This window comes from Coregonus lavaretus (genome assembly GCF_964263955.1).
Source record: "Coregonus lavaretus genome assembly, contig: HAP1_SCAFFOLD_3491, whole genome shotgun sequence".
Classification (NCBI taxonomy): Eukaryota; Metazoa; Chordata; class Actinopteri; order Salmoniformes; family Salmonidae; genus Coregonus; species Coregonus lavaretus.
Genome location: NW_028166166.1, coordinates 46,359 through 62,565, shown reverse-complemented (window position 1 = coordinate 62,565; position 16,207 = coordinate 46,359). Strand labels below are relative to the sequence as shown.

At 44.4% G+C, this 16,207-nt stretch overlaps 1 protein-coding gene across 1 annotated transcript in view; it reads left to right on the top strand.

Annotated features, from left to right (window-relative positions):
- Window positions 1-1,182: 1,182 nt before the first annotated feature.
- Window positions 1,183-16,207, top strand: part of LOC311114997 (protein phosphatase 1 regulatory inhibitor subunit 16B-like) — a gene marked incomplete at its 5' end in the record, with an annotated part of 49,481 nt that continues 34,456 nt past the window's right edge. Inside the window, 2 exons of the mRNA XM_084190220.1 lie at window positions 1,183-1,201; window positions 13,649-13,719. Coding sequence (XP_084046346.1) covers window positions 1,183-1,201; window positions 13,649-13,719 — 90 coding nt within the window. The remainder of the gene's footprint in view (window positions 1,202-13,648; window positions 13,720-16,207) is intronic.

Sequence of the window (16,207 nt, the reverse complement as noted above, 5' to 3'; positions counted from 1 at the left end):
CTCCATCTCTCTCTCTCTCTCTCTCTCTCTCTCTCTCTCTCTCTCTCTCTCTCTCTCTCTCTCTCTCTCTCTCCTCTCTCTTCCTCTCCATCTCACTCTCTCCATCTCTCTCTCTCTCTCTCTCTCTCTCTCTCTCTCTCTCTCTCTTCCTCTCCATCTCTCTCTCTCTCTTCCTCTCATCTCTCTCTCTCTCTCTCCCTCCATCTTACTCTCTCTCTCCCTCTCCATCTCACTCTCTCTCTCTTCCTCTCCATCTCTCTCTCTCTCTCTCCCTCTCCATCTTACTCTCTCTCTCCCTCTCCATCTCACTCTCTCTCTCTTCCTCTCCATCTCACTCTCTCTCTCTCCCTCTCACTCTCTCTCTTCCTCTCCACCTCTCTCTCTCTCTCCCTCTCCATCTCACTCTCTCTCTCCCTCTCCATCTCACTCTCCCTCTCATCTCACTCTCTCTCTCTTCCTCTCACTCTCTCTCTCTCCCTCCCTCCATCTCTCTCTCTCTCCCTCCCTCTCCATCTCACTCTCTCTCTCTTCCTCTCCATCTCACTCTCTCTCTCTCTCTTCCTCTCCATCTCACTCTCTCTCTCTTCATCTCACTCTCTCTTCCTCTCCATCTCCATCTCTCTCTCTCCCTCTCCATCTCTCTCTCTCCCTCTCCATCTCTCTCTCTTCCTCTTCCTCTTCCTCTCCATCTCACTCTCTCTCTCTTCCTCTCCATCTCACTCTCTCTCTCTCTTCCTCTCCATCTCACTCTCTCTCTCTCTCTATCTCACTCTCTCTCTCTTCCTCTCCATCTCTCTCTCTCCATCTCTCTCTCTCTCCCTCTCCATCTCACTCTCTCTTCCTCTCCATCTCACTCTCTCTCTTCCTCTCCATCTCACTCTCTCTCTCTTCCTCTCCATCTCACTCTCTCTCTCTCTTCCTCTCATCTCACTCTCTCTCTTCCTCTCCATCTCACTCTCTCTCTTCCTCTCCATCTCACTCTCGTCCTCTCCATCTCACACTCTCTCTCTTCCTCTCCATCTCACTCTCTCTCTCTTCCTCTCCATCTCTCTCTCTCTCTCTCTTCCACATGTTTCATGCGTTCAATAGCACACTTCTAAAAGTAGGTTCTAAGATGGGTCTCAACTCTAAAATGGAGGGTGAGATTATATTACTGTAAATCTTACAGAGCTTCTCATGAATATGAAACGGAAGCTGCAAGGTACTTTCAGCCTTTTATTGCCAGACCTGATCTGATACAGGGGCTAATGTGGAAGTCTGGAGATTGCATCACCTTAGAATAATCTCTATTGGACAGACTTGGCCTAGAACTTTTCTGAAAGGGATGTTCTCTAAATGAGATGCTTCAGCTCCTGTTCTTTCTTCATACTCATCATTGCATATAGTACGTATAATACAGAGCATCTTCACTGATTAGGTGATTAAAAGTCCCTTATTCTGTTCTCCTACTGTATAAACTCTTCTCCCTGATGTGGAAATCTGATCTTTTCTAAACCACAAGATAACCAGAACTCATCTACAGCCCTTTGAAGTAGGAACCCTTTCTACCTACCTTCAGAGTACGGGCTACTGTAGTATGGGCTGGGGGTTTGCACCGCCTTCATTTATGGTAAAGAAACCCTATTGGATAGGGAAAATGCAGCAAACGTCCGAAATGGTACCCTATCCACTTCATAGTGCACTACTTTTGAACAGGGCACATAGGGCTCTGGTCAAAAGGAGTGCACTATGTAGGGAATAGGGTGCCATTTGGGACGTCTTCTAAGAGCTTAGTCACTTGTCTCGCTGCATTTTCCGCTTGGTTTCCCCTCACACTCTCCCTCAGACCGCTCCCGAGTGGCGCAGCGGTCTAAGGCACTGCATCTCAGTGCTTGAGGCGTCACTACAGACCCCCCTGGTTCGATTCCAGGCTGTATCACAACCGGCCGTGATTGGGAGTCCCATAGGGCGGCGCACAATTGGCCCAGCGTCGTCCGGGTTTGGCCGGTGTAGGCCGTCATTGTAAATAAGAATTTGTTCTTAACTTACTTGCCTAGTTAAATAAAGGTAAAATAAAATAATAAACACCCTCTAAGTACATCTTCTAGTGAAGTAATTAGGGAACATACAATAAAGGTCTGTTAATAGCTGCTCATATGGGGTTAATTACATCACATGTTATGCTAATTATATAAACCATCCTTTCTTCCCAGAGTCCTACTAAAACCAATGTCACATGATCGCATACTGTACTGTAGCAGGCAGACAGACACTTACTCATGTTGTGTCCTACATACTTTCACAACGCATAAGGAAAGAGCCAAAATGTCTGCTTTCACAACGCATAAGGAAAGAGCCAAAATGTCTGCTTTCACAACGCATAAGGAAAGAGCCAAAATGTCTGCTTTTAACTGATATAGGCTTTTTAGTCTCGTGCACCAGCACTGTACGCAATAGCCTGGGGACAAGGTGTCAAGTACTTGACTACTACAGTGGTCCTCGGTTGTAGTGTTGTAGCATGGATTATGAATCATAATACTACTATTCATAATAGTAGCATTCATAGTAGTACTATAGTATCATAGTAGTATTCATAGTAGTAGTACTATAGTGACATAGTAGCATTCATAGCAGGAGTGATATAGTATCATAGTAGCATTCATAGCAGGAGTGATATAGTATCATAGTAGCATTCATAGTAGTAGTACTATAGTGTCATAGTAGCATTCATAGCAGGAGTGATATAGTATCATAGTAGCATTCGTAGTAGTACTATAGTATAATAGTAGCATTCATAGTAGTAGTACTATAGCATTATAGTAGCATTCATAGTAGTAGTTTTATAGTATCATAGTAGCATTCATAGTAGTAGTTTTATAGTGTCATAGTTGCATTCATAGTAGTAGTAGCATTCCCCAATGATTCCCTATGATTCTTCTAATCTGTATGAGAAGTGTCTCTCAGTGTGAAGCACAGCAGATGTCTTCTAATAATGTATACTGCAATAGAAGTGGGCATGTGGGACTCTTGACAGAATCCTAAAGTGAACTCCTCATATACTTTATACTGAGATCAATCCCTAGATGGGTTTCAAGTGGCCATGTGGGTAATGTGTATTCATTCAAACCCTCCTGATCGAATCCTGAAGACAAGATTTAGACAGAGTGAGTGTGTGTGTCTGTGTGTCTTTCAGAGAAATGCTATGATGCGTTATCATTTATCAGAGCTCAGAGGATATGCCTAAATAGATGCCTACTTTAATGTCTACTTGGGTCTCTTCTCTCTCTCTCACACACACACACACACACACACACACACACACACACACACACACACCGTGTTTAGTTTAGATAATAGGAAGGGTGTGTGTGACTTCCTCCTGTTTTTGATGATGTTTTCTTTTATCTCTCTGGAAGCATCTAGCACCTCTCCCATCGGAATGTAGAAACACACAGGAAGTCATTCTGGAAATTTCAATTGGTGGTATTGGGGGTGGGTGGGGGGGGGACTGATAATCACCATGGCAACCCCAATCAGAGATTCCTTTTGAGTACTGTAGAAAGTCCCTGTGTTATCTTCTCTCATCATCTGTGTGTGTTTTCCCCACCAGAGACAGTGTGGTCTGCTCTGCTCTCCCATGGGCTTGTAGGGTGTAGAACATTTGCACCGACATATATAATCACCCTCACAGTGTGTCATCCCCTCCTTCTCTCTCTAATCTACAGTATCTCTCTCTCTCTCTCTCTCTCACTCTCTCTTTTCTTTTTCAGCCCCCAAACTTTCCCTCCCTGTCAAATAAACACTGAGTGTACAAAACATTAGGAATACCTTCCTAGTATTGAGTTGCACCCTTTTTTGCCCTCAGAACAGCCTCAGTTTGTCGGGGCATGGACTCAAAAGCGTTCCACGGGGATGCTGGCCCATGTTGATGCCACCAATGCTTCCCACAGTTGTGTCAAGTTGGCTGGATGTCCTTTGGGTGGTGGACCATTCTTGATACACACGGGAAATGGTTGATCGTGAAAAACCCAGCAGCGTCGCAGTTCTTGACACAAACTGGTGTGCCTGGCACCTACTACCATACCCTGTTCAAAGGCATTTAAATATTGTGTCTTGCCCATTCACCCTCTGAATGGCACACATACACAATCCATGTCTCAATTGTCTCAAGGCTTAAAAATCCTTCTTTAAGCTATATCCTCCCCTTCATCTGGAGTATATGCAAATTGCCATCATCAAAACTGAGCCAGCAGACTTTGTGAAAATTAGTATTTGTGCCATTCTCAAAACTTTCAGGAAGTATTCACACACCTTGATTTTTTCCACATTTTGTTTGAAATGGATTACATTTAGTAGTTTTTTTTGTTACTGGGCTACACACAGTACACCATAATGTCAAAGTGGAATGATGTTTTTCACATTCTTTACAAATTCATAAAAAATGAAAAGCTGAAATGTCTTGAGTCAATATGTATTCAACCCCTTTGTTATGGCAAGCCTAAATAAGTTCAGGAGTAAACATTTGTCACACAATAAGTTGCATGGACTCACTTTGTCTGCAATAATAGTTTTTAACAAGATTTTTAAGAATGACTACCTCATCTCTGTACCCCACACATACTACACTGCTCAAAAAAATTAAGGGAACACTGTTGGTGTCTGCCAGCATGTCTGTCTGTCTCCCTGCCTGTCTGTCTGTCTGTCTGTCTGTCTGTCTGCCTACCTACTTACTTACCTACCTACCTACCTACCCACCTACCTACCTGTCTGTCTGCCTACCTGTCTGCCTCCCTGCCTGTCTGCGTGTCTGCATGCCTGTCTGCCTGCCTGCCTGTCTGCCTGCCTGCCTGCCTGCCTGCCTGTCTGTCTGCCTGCCTGCCTGTCTGTCTGTCTGCCTGCCTGCCTGCCTGTCTGCCTGTCTGTGTGACTTCACTACTCCTTTCCTTCATTCAATATAAATGAATACACAGCAACACCTCACAACACAACTCTCCTTCCCCTTCCAGAGCTTGGGACTATAAGGTTCTATCAGCATTTTTGTCCAAATTTAATTATTGCTATAGCCTTGTTTTGTTCAATGTTCTGTGCCTACAGTGAGGGGAAAAAAGTATTTGATCCCCTGCTGATTTTGTACGTTTGCCCACTGACAAAGAAATGATCAGTCTATAATTTTAATGGTAGGTTTATTTGAACAGTGAGAGACAGAATAACAACAAAGAAATCCAGAAAAACGCATGCCAAAAATGTTATAAATTGATTTGCATTTTAATGAGGGAAATAAGTATTTGACCCCCTCTCAATCAGAAAGATTTCTGGCTCCCAGGTGTCTTTTATACAGGTAACGAACTGAGATTAGGAGCAAACTCTTAAAGGGAGTGCTCCTAATCTCAGCTTGTTACCTGTATAAAAGACACCTGTCCACAGAAGCAATCAATCAATCAGATTCCAAACTCTCCATCATGGCCAAGACCAAAGAGCTCTCCAAGGATGTCAGGGACAAGATTGTAGACCTACACAAGGCTGGAAAGTGCTACAAGACCATCGCCAAGCAGCTTGGTGAGAAGGTGACAACAGTTGGTGTGATTATTCGCAAATGGAAGAAACACAAAAGAACTGTCAATCTCCCTCGGCCTGGGGCTCCATGCAAGATCTCACCTCATGGAATTGCAATGATCTTGAGAATGGTGAGGAATCAGCCCAGAACTACACGGGAGGATCTTGTCAATGATCTCAAGACAGCTGGGACCATAGTCACCAAGAAAACAATTGGTAACACACTACGCCGTGAAGGACTGAAATCCTGCAGCGCCCGCAAGGTCCCCCTGCTCAAGAAAGCACATACAGGGCCATCTGAAGTTTGCCAATGAACATCTGAATGATTCAGAGGAGAACTGGGTGAAAGTGTTGTGGTCAGATGAGACCAAAATGGAGCTCTTTGGCATCAACTCAACTCGCCATGTTTGGAGGAGGAGGAATGCTGCCTATGACCCCAAGGACACCATCCCCATCAAACATGGAGGTGGAAACATTATGCTTTGGGGGTGTTTTTCTGCTAAGGGGACAGGACAACTTCACCGCATCAAAGGGACGATGGACGGGGCCATGTACCGTCAAATCTTGGGTGAAAACCTCCTTCCCTCAGCCAGGGCATTGAAAATGGGTCATGGATGGGTATTCCAGCATGACAATGACCCAAAACAGACAGCCAAGGCAACAAAGGAGTGGCTCAAGAAGAGGCACATTAAGGTCCTGGAGTGGCCTAGCCAGTCTCCAGACCTTAATCCCATAGAACATCTGTGGAGGGAGCTGAAGGTTCGAGTTGCCAAACGTCAGCCTCGAAACCTTAATGACTTGGAGAACATCTGCAAAGAGGAGTGGAACAAAATCCCTCCTGAGATGTGTGCAAACCTGGTGGCCAACTACAAGAAACGTCTGACCTCTGTGATTGCCAACAAGGGTTTTGCCACGAAGTTCTAAGTAATGTTTTGCAGAGGGGTCAAATACTTATTTCCCTCATTAAAATGCAAATCAATTTATAACATTTTTGACATGCGTTTTTCTGGATTGTTTTGTTGTTATTCTGTCTCTCACTGTTCAAATAAACCTACCATTAAAATTATAGACTGATCATGTCTTTGTCAGTGGGCAAACGTACAAAATCAGCAGGGGATCAAATACTTTTTTCCCTCACTGTATATGGTACTCTTAATACCCAAATTCATATTGTTAAGTTCAAAAGAATACAAGATAAAAATTGCTGACACCATTCAAACCAATGAGGGTTCGGAACTTCAAAGCCAATTATCTCTGAATTTTTTTTGCAGACAGAACCGTATAGTCCAAAAATCTCACCTTTCACCTCTAAGCTAAGGACAGTGGTAATGCATTAGCCATCACCTGTCTGAAAGAATATATCTCTCACACAAACAACACCCCCTACCCCCCCGCCCCGGTATAAAACTTTGCCTGAGCCGCTAGTGCCTAATGAATCATCTAAATGCATCATTTTGTGTCATATTTTCTGAATCCTAATATTAGCAGCAAAGCTGGTTGGAGGCATGTGATATTGACAGCAGCTTGACAATGAGACAGGCAGATGCCATTAGGCAGGTGTCACTGCTTGTGTTATTGCCACTCTGCAGCAGTGGAAATGTTGAAGGGAAAATAGAACAGATGTTTTTTGGAGCCAAGAGGATATCGGTGGGGAGAGAGGCAGAGAGAAGCCAAGATGTGCACAGTCCTTGGCTCTGGGCTCAGATATGCATGTGTGTGAAAGGCTGGGTACTGATTTAAATGTAACGTTTGAACACATCAAAAAGACAGGGCGGTGGCCTCCCGAGTGGCGCAGCAGTCTAAGACACTGCATCACAGTGCTAGAGGTGTCACTACAGACCCGGGTTCGATCCCGTGCTGTGTCGCAGCCGGCCACGACCAGGAGACCCATGAGGCGGCGCACAATTGGCCCAGCGTCATCTGGGTTAGGGGAGGGTTTGGCTGGCCGGGATTGCCTTGTCCCATCGCACTCTAGCGACTCCTTGTGGCGGGCCGGGCGCGTGCACGCTGACTTTGGTCACCAGTTGTACGGCGTTTCCTCCGACACATTGGTGCGGTTCCGGGTTAAGCGAGCAGTGTGTCAAGAAGCAGTGCGGCTTGGCAGGGTCGTGTTTCTGAGGACGCATGGCTCTCGACCTTCACCTCTCCCGAGTCCGTTTGGGAGTTGCAGCGATGGGACAAGACTGGAACCACCAATTTGGATATCACGAAAAAAGGGGTGAAAAGTACACAATACAAATAACAAGACAGGGCGACCACTGATGAGTTTGGGCTGACTGTAGGCAGGACTCTAATTTAAACACACTGACCAAGCTATAGCTGACAGTTTAGGCTTATTTCTTGATCGCATTGAGTCGGGCAGATGGTTAATATGTTAATAGTGTCTCTCTAATCAGTCCGGGGCGAATCCGAACTTCCACTGAGTCATGCTCTGATGTCAATGTGGAAATGAGGGTTCACCCCACTGGTTTCTTTCTAGTGTCGGTCGCCAGACTCAGGATGCTCCACAAGCTGTGTCAGAGATTGAGTTTGAGTTTAAGTTTATTTTTACAGGGACAGTGCACATTAATCAACGTTTCAGTAAAAGTGCCGGTTTTAGCCAGCCGGCTAATTTTCAACCGCAGTCCCTGGGCAGGTTATTAAAAACAATTACAATATAGACAATAACAACATAGAACAAGACATAGCATACAGACATAGCAACATAGGACAAGCAAGACGTAGCATACAGACATAGCAACATAGGACAAACAAGACGTAGCATACAGACCGAGCAACATAGAACAAAAAGCAGCAAGACAAAATTCATAAAAGCAACAGTGTTTCCACACCTCACAAGTTACAGACAACAGACATGGAAAGCGGCAACACGCAGCTAGGGACCATGTTCACAAATCTGATTGACCTTTAGCCATGTCTTCAAGCATTTTGTGAAAGTGTGATATGTGGTGCAGTTATGTGTGTCTGATGGCAGTGTATTCCAGACATGGGAAGCTCTCTCAGAAAAAGCGGATTTACTAAAGGTGCTTTTCCTTAGGGGAACTACACAGTCACCTCTCATGGCAGACCTTGTGGATCTGCTGCCATATGTTTGGGTTTTCTGTTTAACAAAAATACTGAGTGGAGGGGGAGCCAAGCCATTTAGGATCTTGAATACAAGACATGCATCGGTGTATTGCACAAGATTTTCCCAACTCAGGAGCTCATGCTTTCTAAGGATGTGACAGTGATGATGGCTATTGGGCTTCCTATCAAGCACTTTGAGAGCCTGTTTGTAGACAGACTGAATAGGTCTTACTGTTGTACAGCAAGCTTGGGCCCAACTAGCCAAACAGTATGTTAAGTGAGGGAGTATCATAGATTTGAAGTACAGTTTTGCTACCTCTGTAGTCAAACAATTTCGTATAAATCGGAAATTAGCTAGGTTGAATTTGGTTATTTGAATTACCTTTTTCACATGCTTTTTAAAAGAGAGGTTGGAATCAAGTATGATGCCAAGGTACTTAAAATCAGATACCCCCTGGAGCTTCTCCCCTGACACATAGACTTCTGGCTCAGTAGCATCTGTTGCCCTCTTTGTGAAGAACATGCAAACAGTTTTTTTCACATTGAGATGCAAACACGAGTCACTGAGCCACTTTGTAACCTGGACCATTACAGTAGTGAGTTCTTGTGCAGCTTGTTGTTTGCTCTTTGCATGCACATATATCACTGTATCATCTGCATACATTTGAACTTCAGACCCAGTACAGACAGAAGGCAGATCATTAATGTACAGGCTGAACAGGAGGGGCCCCAGTATTGACCCTTGGGGCACACCCACATCATAGCTAAGATACAGCGGCTGTGAGAAGGATATATATTTTTAATCAGTCGCAGAGCATGTTTACAGTAAGGACAGAGGAAGGTAGCAGAGCATGTTTACAGTAAGGACAGAGGAAGGTAGCAGAGCATGTTTACAGTAAGGACAGAGGAAGGTAGCAGAGCATGTTTACAGTAAGGATAGAGGAAGGTAGCAGAGCATGTTTACAGTAAGGACAGAGGAAGGTAGCAGAGCATGTTTACAGTAAGGACAGAGGAAGGTAGCAGAGCATGTTTACAGTAAGGACAGAGGAAGGTAGCAGAGCATGTTTACAGTAAGGACAGAGGAAGGTAGCAGAGCATGTTTACAGTAAGGACAGAGGAAGGTAGCAGAGCATGTTTACAGTAAGGACAGAGGAAGGTAGCAGAGCATGTTTACAGTAAGGACAGAGGAAGGTAGCAGAGCATGTTTACAGTAAGGATAAAGGAAGGTAGCAGAGCATGTTTACAGTAAGGATAGAGGAAGGTAGCAGAGCATGTTTACAGTAAGGACAGAGGAAGGTAGCAGAGCATGTTTACAGTAAGGACAGAGGAAGGTAGCAGAGCATGTTTACAGTAAGGATAAAGGAAGGTAGCAGAGCATGTTTACAGTAAGGACAGAGGAAGGTAGCAGAGCATGTTTACAGTAAGGATAGAGGAAGGTAGCAGAGCATGTTTACAGTAAGGACAGAGGAAGGTAGCAGAGCATGTTTACAGTAAGGACAGAGGAAGGTAGCAGAGCATGTTTACAGTAAGGATAGAGGAAGGTAGCAGAGCATGTTTACAGTAAGGACAGAGGAAGGTAGCAGAGCATGTTTACAGTAAGGACAGAGGAAGGTAGCAGAGCATGTTTACAGTAAGGACAGAGGAAGGTAGCAGAGCATGTTTACAGTAAGGACAGAGGAAGGAAGCAGAGCATGTTTACAGTAAGGACAGAGGAAGGTAGCAGAGCATGTTTACAGTAAGGACAGAGGAAGGTAGCATAGCATGGTTACAGTAAGGACAGAGGAAGGTAGCAGAGCATGTTTACAGTAAGGACAGAGGAAGGTAGCAGAGCATGTTTACAGTAAGGACAGAGGAAGGTAGCAGAGCATGTTTACAGTAAGGACAGAGGAAGGTAGCAGAGCATGTTTACAGTAAGGACAGAGGAAGGTAGCAGAGCATGTTTACAGTAAGGACAGAGGAAGGTAGCAGAGCATGTTTACAGTAAGGACAGAGGAAGGTAGCATAGCATGGTTACAGTAAGGACAGAGGAAGGTAGCAGAGCATGTTTACAGTAAGGATAGAGGAAGGTAGCAGATCATGGTTACAGTAAGGACAGAGGAAGGTAGCAGAGCATGTTTACAGTAAGGATAAAGGAAGGTAGAAGAGCATGTTTACAGTAAGGATAGAGGAAGGTAGCAGAGCATGTTTACAGTAAGGACAGAGGAAGGTAGCAGAGCATGTTTACAGTAAGGATAGAGGAAGGTAGCAGATCATGGTTACAGTAAGGACAGAGGAAGGTAGCAGAGCATGTTTACAGTAAGGACAGAGGAAGGTAGCAGAGCATGTTTACAGTAAGGATAAAGGAAGGTGGCAGAGCATGTTTACAGTAAGGATAGAGGAAGGTAGCAGATCATGTTTACAGTAAGGACAGAGGAAGGTAGCAGAGCATGTTTACAGTAAGGATAGAGGAAGGTGGCAGAGCATGTTTACAGTAAGGATAGAGGAAGGTAGCAGATCATGTTTACAGTAAGGACAGAGGAAGGTAGCAGATCATGGTTACAGTAAGGATAAAGGAAGGTAGCAGATAATGGTTACAGTAAGGATAAAGGAAGGTAGCAGAGCATGTTTACAGTAAGGACAGAGGAAGGCCTTAGACAAAATCTGCTGACACACTGGGAAGTGTAGGCTAGGTTATGTACTGTGCTGTAGGCATACAGTGTACTGAACTGGGAGTATGTCCAGCTGAGGTGAGAAACAGGGAGGGTTGTGTGTTTATGTCGCGTGTCCCTGTGTGGGTGCTTCTGGGAGTTTTGGCGGTTTAAATGACAAATACCTAGTAGGGAATTACTCGTGTGTGTAATAATTATCATCCCCAATCTCCTCTTTCTGTTCTCTCTCAATTCAATTCAATTTAAGGGCTTTATTGGCATGGGAAACGTATGTTAACATTGCCAAAGCAAGTGAAGTAGATAGTAAGCAAAAGCGAAATAAACAATAAATATTAACAGTAAACATTACACTCAAAAGTTCCAAAAGAATAAAGACATTTCAAATGTCATATTATGTATATATACAGTGTTGTAACAATGTGCAAATAGTTAAAGTACAAATGGGAAAATAAATAAACATAAATATGGGTTGTATTTACAATGGTGTTTGTTCTTCACTGGTTGCCCTTTTCTTGTTGCAACAGGTCACAAATCTTGCAGCTGTGATGGCACACTGTGGTATTTCACCCAGTAGATAAGGGAGTTTATCAAAATTGTTTTTGAATTCTTTTTGTATCTGTGTAATCTGAGGGAAATATGTGTCTTTAATATGGTCATACATTTGGCAGGAGGTTAGGAAGTGCAGCTCAGTTTCCACCTCATTTTGTGGGCAGTGTGCACATAGCCTGTCTTCTCTTGAGAGCCAGGTCTGCCTACGGCAGCCTTTCTCAATAGCAATGCTATGCTCACTGAGTCTGTACATAGTCAAAGCTTTCCTTAAGTTTGGGTCAGTCACAGTGGTCAGGTATTCTGCCACTGTGTACTCTCTGTTTAGGGCCAAATAGCATTCTAGTTTGTTCAGTTTTTTTGTTAATTCTTTCCAATGTGTCAAGTAATTCTCTTTTTCTTTTCTCATGATTTGGTTGGGTCTAAATGTGTTGTTGTCCTGGGGCTCTGTGGGGTCTGTTTGTGTTTGTGAACAGAGCCCCAGGACCAGCTTGCTTAGGGGACTCTTCTCCAAGTTCATCTCTCTGTGGGTAATGGCTTTGTTATGGAAGATTTGGGAATCGCTTCCTTTTAAGTGGTTATATAATTTAACGGCTCTTTTCTGGATTTTGATCATTAGCGGGTATTTGCCTAATTCTGATCTGCATGCATTATTTGGTGTTTTTCATTGTACACAGAGGATATTTTTGCAGAATTCTGCATGCAGTCTCAATTTGGTGTTTGTCCCATCTCTCTCTCACTCCCCCCCACCCCTCCACTTCTCTTCCTTTGAACACTCCATCTTACATACCATCTCAGCACCCAGCCCAGAGCAATACCCATTTCTGTGTCTGTGTTGTGTCCGTTATTAAAACCGAGGATAGTGGTGTGAGAAATAACCCAGAGAGATCAGCCTGCCTGTCTGTCAACTATGTTGTTGTTTAGTGGTTATAAAGTATGTTCTGTACAATGGGCTACATCAGACCCGGGGGGTGCATTCAGAAAGTATTCATACCCCTTGACTTTTTCCACATTTTGTTACGTTACAGCCTTATTCTAAAAGGAATGAAATAGTTTTTTCCCCCTCATCAATCTACACACAATACTCTATAATGACAAAGCAAAAACTGGTTTTTAGAATTTTTTGTTAATGTATAAAATAAAAACTGAAATATCACATTTACATACAAATTCAGACCCTTTACTCCCTTCGGTCTCAATGTAGACTTTGATTTGAAGCCATTCTTGTGATTTTGCTATTCATTGTAAATGTTGTGGGCCTATGTAGCCAAGTATCTATGATCATTTGCTATCCATGTTTTTTGTATGTTGTTTTTATCTGTGAATTAACCAATGCTATTAGGCCACTCCCGGCCATGATTACAGACACCTGCGTGTGTCCTTTGACACTATATAAACTAGTGACCCGCAGTGTTTGTCATTATACCCTGATGAAGACAGCTAGTCTGTCGAAACGTTGGTTATTAGGATATTAAATTATTGCATCTGAGCTCCTAGAGTGTGGGGCTTTCCTTTTCTTTTTCAGATGATAACATCCTGACCTTAATTTTAGATTTTAATAACGTTCACTTCTGCTCAAATTAATTTTTGTAATATGATAATCCATAGTGAATGGATTCTGAGTTGATGAATGAGGGGTAATCCAGGAGAACAGGAACATGGAGGCTCCAGTGGCTGCATCTACAGTATAGGTCTATATGCTGCCAATATCATAATTTACCCTTGTACAGTATAGATCTATATGCAGCACTAATACACATTTAGTACCCATGTCTGAAGGGCTTGTTCGGTCTGAAAGCGTACTAGCATTGTTTGTTAATGTAATGAGTCTTCCTGTCTATCTCTCTCTGTTCCAGTACGATACCTGTTGAAGAACAACGTCAGTCCAGATCTGTGCAACGAAGACGGTCTCACCGCCCTGCACCAGGTGAGTGTCCCTCTGGAGAGTCACTGGACCCCTGGAGAGTCTAATAATAAGGCCGTAATTCAGTCATTGTCGATGGTGTCTTTCCACATTGTGCTCTCAGTAAAGGTCAGTACATACACAGGCGTCATACACAGGCCTCTGGGTAGCAGTCCGTCATACAGTAGGTCCAAACTCCCACTGTTCTCCCCAGTGTCTCCCCCTGTCTCTCTAAACTAACACTGTTCTCCCCAGTGTCTCCCCCTGTCTCCCTAAACTCACACTGTTCTCCCCAGTGTCTCCCCCTGTCTCCCTAAACTCACACTATTCTCCCCAGTGTCTCCCCCTGTCTCCCTAAACTCACACTGTTCTCCCCAGTGTCTCCCTCTGTCTCTCTAAACTCACACTGTTCTCCCCAGTGTCTCCCCCTGTCTCTCTAAACTCACACTGTTCTCCCCAGTGTCTCCCCCTGTCTCCCTAAACTCACACTGTTCTCCCCAGTGTCTCCCCCTGTCTCCCTAAACTCACACTGTTCTCCCCAGTGTCTCCCCCTGTCTCTCCAAACTCACACTGTTCTCCCCAGTGTCTCCCTCTGTCTCTCTAAACTCACACTGTTCTCCCCAGTGTCTCCCCCTGTCTCTCTAAACTAACACTGTTCTCCCCAGTGTCTCCCCCTGTCTCTCTAAACTCACACTGTTCTCCCCAGTGTCTCCCCCTGTCTCCCTAAACTCACACTATTCTCCCCAGTGTCTCCCCCTGTCTCCCTAAACTCACACTGTTCTCCCCAGTGTCTCCCCCTGTCTCTCTAAACTCACACTGTTCTCCCCAGTGTCTCCCCCTGTCTCTCTAAACTCACACTGTTCTCCCCAGTGTCTCCCCCTGTCTCTCCAAACTAACACTGTTCTCCCCAGTGTCTCCCCCTGTCTCCCTAAACTCACACTGTTCTCCCCAGTGTCTCCCCCTGTCTCTCTAAACTCACACTGTTCTCCCCAGTGTCTCCCCCTGTCTCCCTAAACTCACACTGTTCTCCCCAGTGTCTCCCCCTGTCTCCCTAAACTCCCACTGTTCTCCCCAGTGTCTCCCCCTGTCTCCCTAAACTCCCACTGTTCTCCCCAGTGTCTCCCCCTGTCTCCCTAAACTCACACTGTTCTCCCCAGTGTCTCCCCCTGTCTCTCCAAACTCCCACTGTTCTCCCCAGTGTCTCCCCCTGTCTCCCTAAACTCACACTGTTCTCCCCAGTGTCTCCCCCTGTCTCCCTAAACTCACACTGTTCTCCCCAGTGTCTCCCCCTGTCTCCCTAAACTCACACTGTTCTCCCCAGTGTCTCCCTCTGAAGGCCAGGAAGATTCCAGACACTGTCTGATACACAATACATCAACACAGTGGAGAGATGTCTGTCTGTCTAATCTGCCAGTTGGTGTAATGTTTGATGGAGCTAGAAAACTATCTTACCCCTTCAGCTGTCTGTCTGTCTGTCTGTCTGTCTGTCTGCTGTCTGTCTCTACTCTCCCCAACACCAGATAATCTGCACTCTGGACTGATCATCCCACCCAACACCAGATAATCTGCACTCTGGACTGATCATCCCAACACCAGATAATCTGCACTCTGGACTGATCATCCCAACACCAGATTTAACATTAGACCTTTTAGCTGGGGTTTGGTAGGAATAGAGCCACTGTGAAAGGAACAACAATGTAAAAACAAAAAGGGGCTCAGGCTCTGAGTCGTCCAAAAAAAGACAGATAACAGTAACACCCAAAGATGACCACACCAACAATATATTTACATTAAATTAAAATGATTTAAACTAAAACTAAAAGCTGACGTATTTGTACCATGTGGTCTTTGTCAAAGCTTGCTTTTTGGTGCGTTGTGGCACCTTCCTTTGTGCAGGTTTTGTATGTATGTGTGTGTGTGTGTGTGTATGTGTGTGTGTATGTATGTGTGTGTGTGTGTATGTATGTGTGTGTGTATGTATGTGTGTGTGTATGTATGTATGTGTGTGTGTATGTATGTGTGTATGTGTGTGTGTATGTGTGTGTGTGTGTATGTGTGTGTGTATGTGTGTGTGTATGTATGTGTGTGTGTATGTATGTATGTGTGTGTGTATGTATGTGTGTGTGTATGTATGTATGTGTGTGTGTATGTGTGTGTGTGTGTGTGTATGTGTGTGTGTGTGTATGTGTGTGTGTATGTATGTGTGTGTGTATGTATGTGTGTGTGTGTATGTGTGTGTGTATGTGTGTGTGTGTGTATGTATGTGTGTGTGTATGTATGTATGTGTGTGTGTATGTATGTGTGTGTGTATGTATGTATGTGTGTGTGTATGTATGTGTGTGTGTATGTGTGTGTGTGTGTGTATGTGTGTGTGTGTGTGTGTATGTGTGTGTGTGTGTGTGTATGTGTGTTCTATGCATGGAGGCTGAGAGCAGACCGAGGCAGTGTGGGTTTTGTTCGGAGTTGTTTCGGGCAATGCTGTGGTACCTGGTTGTGGTGGGCTTAGTGCGTG